We start from the raw sequence: 6,927 nt of genomic DNA on the forward strand, positions 1-6,927 counted from the left end.
TGCATACTCTTACTTAACAGCGAATAACAACAACTTTAATGAAGAGTATGATACCTTTCTGTGGCTTAAAGCAGTTTCGTTGAAGGTGAATATATTTATCTGGCGCCTCTTTTTAAATAAGTTATCCACTAAGGATAATCTGCTTAGGCGAGGAGTTATTGATGCTTCACAATTGCCTTGTGCGGCCCTCTGTGGGGAATCTGAAGACCATTTTCATTTGTTATTTCGATGTGACGTTTATGGGCGGTTGTGGCTTTTGGTTACGAAGTGGTTGGGGTTCGAGGCGGCTCTTAATGGCGACACTATTTCTCATGCTCATCAGTTTTGTGACCTTAGGGGATTTTCTAAAAACTCAAGGTGTGCATTTATAACGATTTGGACTTCCATTCTTTTTATTATTTGGAAAGATCGCAACAAAAGGATTTTCCACAATAAGTCTGATACTCTTGAGACTCTTACTGAAAAGGTTAAGCTTCAGACATATTGGTGGTTCAAGTCGTACTACAATTTGTTTGATTTTGATTACCCTGTTTGGAGGCAGAATTCACTTTCTTGTCTCAAAGCCATTGTGTAATTGCTTGTTTTATGCCTTTTTGGCTGTTTGTGATTGAATCTATTGTAACAGTTACTTTGCAGCTCCCTTAAGCACCCCTTGTGCTTAAAGAGTTGTCTGCTGTTTTAATATATTTTCTTAGTTTCTTAAAAAAAAAAAAGTATATTTTTTATATAAGTTAGAAATGTGTAATATTAAATATATTTTTTAATTTGGGTGGAATGTATTAAAGTGGAAAAATTAAGTAAAATTATTAGACTGTATGTTTCTAAAAAGAGTAAAATTATTCTTCAAGAAAAAAAAGGAAAATTATTAGATAAATTAATTAAAGGGAAAAAACACTACCAAAAAAAATTCGTCACTACCAAATTAAAGGGAAAAAAAAGCCTATATTAAAGGGAAAAAAAATTAAAGGGAAAAAAAAGTCTCCATCGTAAAAAAAAAAAAGCCTATATTAAGAGATTGAAGAAACAAACACAACCCAAAACCCTAACATACACTGGTCGCCGCTTGTTCACTGATCTTCTTTTGCGAAACCCTAACAAACAAACAAACGCCAGTCTTCAAAATTTCTTCAAAGCAATGAACACTCATCACAAGCAAATAAGCTCTTCTCATCTTGAATTGATGGAGAAGAAGAAATCAGTTATTGCTGCGACGAATGGAAAGGTGAGCACCACATATATATCTGACGATATTGCCTTCTCCATTCTCTCAAAATTACCTCTTAAATCTTTCAAGCGTTTTGAATGCGTTCGTAAATCATGGTCTCATTTGTGTGAAAACCATCACTTTATGAACATGTTCCGCTACAATTTCTTATCCAATTCTCACCGTGAAGGTGCATCTCTCCTACTCTTTGTTTTTGAACACTATAAAGAAGTTTTGTATTCTTTTTCTGGTGAGAGGTTTGAGAATAAAGTCAAATTAGATTTTTCAAATCCATTTGTAGAAGAAAACTCTTTTGGTATTTTTGGTTTTGGTAGTATTAATGACACGATTTGTCTCCAACAATGTGAATATGAACATTTTGGAAAAATTGTATTGTGGAACCCAACTACCCAAATAATGAAGCTTCTTCCACCAAGTGACGATGAGTCGACTGTCACTAATGAAGCTAAGGCGAGGTTTTTGGATATTTCTGTTAACTCCCGTCTTCATGGATTTGGTTATAACCATGTTACAAATGACTATAATGTCATTCGGCATGTAAAAGTTTTTATAAAACCAAATTCATCAACTAATTACGATGGTAACTTCAAAAAATTTCGAGATATCAATTCACCAAAATGGGAGATATACAGCTTAATAAATAATTCGTGGAGAGATATTGATGTTAACATGCCGTATTCTATGGAATGTACAGGGGGAACCCAAGTTTATAGGGATGGTGTGTGTCATTGGTTGGGTAAACAATATAGAAAATATAGGCCTGTTGGATCTTGTTTGGTATCATTTTACTTGAGCAATGAAGTGTCCTTAACAACACCCATTCCCCCAGAAGTAGATGATTGTTTTGATGTTAGCGCAAAGTGGATAAACTTGGTGGTGTTAAATGGGTCCATAGCATTGATCTCATTTAATAAAGAGGCGACTATTTTTCGTGTATCGGTTTTGGGTCAACTCGGTTTCAAAGAATCGTGGATCAATCTCTTCATGGTTGGACCGTTGCCCTACGTTGAGCGTCCTATTGGAGTGGGGACAAAGGGGGATATATTCATTATAAGAAAAGATAAAGAAGTGGCTTGGATTGATTTGAGTACCCAAATGAATGAGGTGCTTGGTTATACAACAGAGAATCGTTATTTTGATTGTAGGATAATAAATTACAAGGAAAGCTTTGTTCCATTTGAGGAATAATTAGTTTAAATTTTTTTTTTCTTTCACGAAGAAGTATATAATTGTGATTGTTGGGATATCACAATTATTGTCAAATAAACTAAGACAATACTTGATCTTACTTTTGAATTATTATTTTGAATGTTTACTTGATCTCGTTTTATTTTCAAACTTACCTTTGTCGAATAAAATGAATGATCTTTTGCCTTTGTCGAATGACCTTTAGTTTTATGTAGAAATAACTTATATATGGAAAACTTCATATTTCGATGAGCAACAAAAGAGTTTTGGTAGAAATCAAGTGGGGGAAAAATATAAGCTGTGGGCTACCAGCAGCTAAAAAACAACCTGGTTTTTCTTGCACCGGCGATGACACAACATGGTGAAGAGGCAGAAGAAATCGGGCACGACAGTAGTGGTTGCAGGGACTCTCTCCTTTCCCTTCCTCTCATATCTGGTTCAATTTGTTTATTATTGTTGCTACTATTTTTTATTGTATCTTTCTTCATCTTATTTTAGGATCTTATGCTATTATATTTACTACTTGATTTCTTAAAATGTTTGCTAAATGATCGAAATCATGGTTAGGGGTATAGAAAATGTAAATGAATGAATGGAAATGAAATAATAACATATATATTGTGATCACAAATGGGGGGCCGAGCACCTCGTTCATTTCAACGTTCTAGCACCTCGTTCACAAATGGGGGACAATTTCACATTTATTGAGATAACTTTGGTGTGTTGTTAATGCTTTCTGTCCCTGCATTTTCTCTATGGCTTCCTGCATAATTGTGGTGATATGTTGTTGATATACATTATCTGCTGCCAATTTTTTAATATGAAACAAAACCCCTCTTACTTTTGTTCTCTTTGTTGGAAATTGAACTTTCCTTTTTTATCAGTTCATAATTCATAACAGTTGGCTCATCAATTCATATTTTCCAATTGGGTCGATTAGACAAAGTGCTCTTATCGCGTTTTGTTTTCCTTATGTATTCAATTCTCAACAATTTGTGCTTGATTTTGAAATGCTTTCAGGTCATGATTTCTATTATTCTATATTGGACTTTAGGAAATTTTAAAAAGCATTGTTGTTTTCCTTTAGGTTTCGAGAATGTCATAGAATATGATATGTTTGTTCCCTTCTCGATTTTCTCTTACTGAGAAATGTTTATGAAGATATTTTCCGCCACTTACTTTAATCATTTTGATCTTCCGCAACAAGTGTCCACGCACACACACTCTCAAAAGGTTGCCTTCTCTTTTCTGTGTTATAGATCCAACCTATATAATGCCATTAAGCTGGACATTTATTGTTTCCAACTCTCATGGTTTCTAGCTGCATCGATTATACTATTTTCAATTCTCATGGTTTGTTGCATTTTTATGCGGAGAACCACAGACACAGGAAAAAGAGATGGATGGAGATGATATGTGAGACATGAGAGTGGAAGAGATAAATTAGGAGACGGAAAAACAAACTACCTTATCACGGGGCTAAGTAGAAAGATCAAAATGCTAATATAATTTTTGGAGTAATATATAGTGCTTGAGATGTACATATTGATTATTTCTCTCTTTGGGGAAAAGTTCTGATACAAGGATAACAATCTTCTATTACTACTATTTCATACGACATTTGTATGAAACTTTTGTGCCTTGAGTTAGCAAAAGGATGTTTAAATTATTTGAATTTTGTGATAATACTTGATAAAAAATTTATGCCAAATAATGAATTAAATTAATCAAAGTTCAAAATTTTTAAACATCTATCTTATTCAAAGAAAAGTCTTCCTTTGATACCTATAATTTGTCTTTTTTTTTTTTTTCCTTCAAATCATTGCTATATCTACATTTGAGGTGTTAACTCAGTAGTAAGAGTTTAGCCTTGTAAACCAATACAATTTTCTTCAAGATAAAGTTCTATAATCTCATATAGAAAATAGGCGGGTTTGCGGATAAAAGTATTACAAAAATTTATTTAGGGACTTTTTTTTAATTTGAGACAAAAGTACGAAGAAAATATATAATTTTGATCCCTTAATGGAGGAAGAAGAAATGGAACAGGAAATAGAAGAAGTTGAAATTTTCTGATTTAACGATTTAAAAGAAAAATTGGAACAAAGATTTCGCGTAGTAATATTCTTGTGAGAACCTAAATATCAATTACAGTTTGTCTTAAATACACATGACATATGAAGTACCACATCAAATATGTTACTCATCAACAACATAAAAACCGAGTGCGTACAAAATTTGCATCGTATGAACATCAACCAATACTAATGTTTGAAAATTTGTCTTAAGCCTGTACAAAGAATCCAGATTGTCATACCCCAATTTTTGACCATTTTAAAAAATTTTTTAATCATACTTTAAAGCCGAATAACTTCGTCGTTTCAGACGGAATATCGGCAGAGAGGTATTTTAAAATACCTCATTTGGTTACTGAAAGGGTCAGTTTTATTTAGTTTTAATTTTGGTCGTTATTGTTATTGTTATTATTATTTTATTTCATTGTTGTTTTTCATCTATTCCTTTTTTATTTTATTTTAATCTTTTTTATATTTTAGTTTTTCAGTTTTATTCCTTTTTTATTTTATAATTCTGATTATTACGAGGTCTTCAACTGGTGAAATGGTAACTTTAAATTGAAATGTTATCTTTCAATGTTTTGGTCGTTTACAAATGAAAGGAGTTCTCTCCTCTTTAAGAAATGTGCTCTATGTTTTTCTGATAACTTTCTTACTATTAATCTGTTTTCTGGTTAATCCTAATTCATTATATTTGGAAATTAATTTAAAGCCAATTCATATACACTATTATTTAAATGAGTAATTTTTATAGTTTGAGATGTTTTCATATGAATGCAGCAGGGTGTGATCAATGTCCATATGGTTTAGTAGCATAAATAGTTAATCACAAACCTGTGACGTAGCTAAAGTAGCAGTTTCTATCATGCAAAAGCTTGAGATATGGAGCTAAAGTAGGATAAATAGTTTCTATCTTACATAAAGAAATTTTAAAATTGATAGGAGTAACAGTGAGAATAACCATAGAAAAGTGTCAAGCTTGTATAGTATCACTATCTGATTCCTTCTAGGAAATTTTCTTCCTGGGTTTTAGAAACTGGTCCGGTCACTAGCCCGGTAAAGATGCTGTGTCATTGGTTGAGCCACTAGGTCACTCGTCAACCCACATGAAAGAACCATATTAAATTAGTTTTAGTTATAAAAGTATAAGTTTTTTTTTCACAGATAACTAGAAGTTAAATTTTGACAAAGTTGATGTGACGGCCCAAAGACAGATCCAGAAATATATGGAACGTCAGACTGAATCTTTTTGAAACATGATATTATATTTTAATATATTATAGTATATTATATTTTGCATAAAATCTTTTATTTTATTGATACAATTTACAATTTGTAATTTAGAAATAAACCATATTAAATTGGAACAGATCGTATTATTTTTTAATTTGTCATCAAAATTCAAATTGATCCAAACTGCACCGTGAACACTTTGATCAGTAAGTCGGAAACAAAATTGTACCAGCAAATACAATTTGAAAATTCAACGTACTAATTCCTTCATGACATAATAAACTTTTGTTAAGAAGTCAAATTAGCTCATCGAAACTGACACCAAAGATAATCAAACACATGATTTTACGAGAAGCACACTCGAAACTTTCAAGTCAACACCACCAGATCAGCCCAGTTGCATTTCTAACAATTATTATTAGTCTTTTCGCGTATATATATATATATATATATATATATATATATATATTTATATCATTTTACATTATCAATAAACAATAATGTATCAATTGTTTTTAATAATATAGTGACGTGAAAATTAATAGTTCTAGGAATTGATTAAAAAATTTCAAACAGTTTAAGGACCTACAAATTAATCAAATATTTTGATAAATTTTCTTTAGTATTAAGGAATGAAACTTTTTATGGATTTCATTTTCAGTGGTTGTTTCGCGAAGGAGTTTGATTTAATGGGGTGAAGTTGGTTTTGATAGGTTTTTTCTCTCATGGGTGTTGATGTTGGTTTTGGTTTTGGTGGTTGTGTAGGTAGGTTTTTATTAGGTGATGTGTGTTTAGGTGTTCATGATAGTGTTTATTTTGGGTGTTCCATCTATATACGCCGCCTTTGTTTTGTAATCTCTGATTTACTAGTCTCTGTTCATCTTGAGCAGAAATTGAGTTTTTAATAAATTTTGCAGTTAGAAAAAAAAGTAATGAAACTTTTTATAAAAGTAGTCACAATTTTTCTTTTGCATATAAGATTAAGTATATTTTTTATATAAGTTAGAAATGTGTAATATTAAATATATTCTTTAATTTGGGTGCAATGTTTTTTTTTGGTAGTGTAATTTGGGTGCAATGTATTAAAGTGGATAATTATTAGATGCTTATTAGTTAAAGGGAAGACAAAGTCTCAACCGCAAAAAAAGCCTATATATATTAAGAGATTGAAGAAACAAACACAACCCAAAACCCTAACATACACTA

The 6,927-nt window shown here is 31.5% G+C and overlaps 1 protein-coding gene across 1 annotated transcript; it reads left to right on the forward strand.

The window, feature by feature from the left end:
* Positions 1-713: 713 nt before the first annotated feature.
* LOC146917563 (uncharacterized) lies at positions 714-2,413 on the forward strand. The gene is made up of 2 exons (XM_085717282.1): positions 714-1,222; positions 1,295-2,413. Exons 1-2 carry the CDS (start codon positions 1,136-1,138, stop codon positions 2,411-2,413), a joined length of 1,206 nt encoding a protein of 401 aa, XP_085573408.1. The 5' UTR covers positions 714-1,135.
* Positions 2,414-6,927: the final 4,514 nt, after the last annotated feature.

Source organism: Medicago sativa, chromosome 6 (assembly GCF_051527215.1).
Source record: "Medicago sativa cultivar Bolivia chromosome 6, Bolivia_mono, whole genome shotgun sequence".
NCBI classification, from domain to species: Eukaryota; Viridiplantae; Streptophyta; class Magnoliopsida; order Fabales; family Fabaceae; genus Medicago; species Medicago sativa.

What these genes read in the sequence shown, in the direction of transcription:
- LOC146917563 (XM_085717282.1), top strand. Translation starts at nt 1,136, where the DNA reads ATGAACACTCATCACAAGCAAATAAGCTCTTCTCATCTTGAATTGATG. An exon ending in TTGCTGCGACGAATGGAAAG is followed by an intron (nt 1,223 to 1,294) that starts GTGAGCACCACA and finishes AAATCTTTCAAG; the next exon opens with CGTTTTGAATGCGTTCGTAA.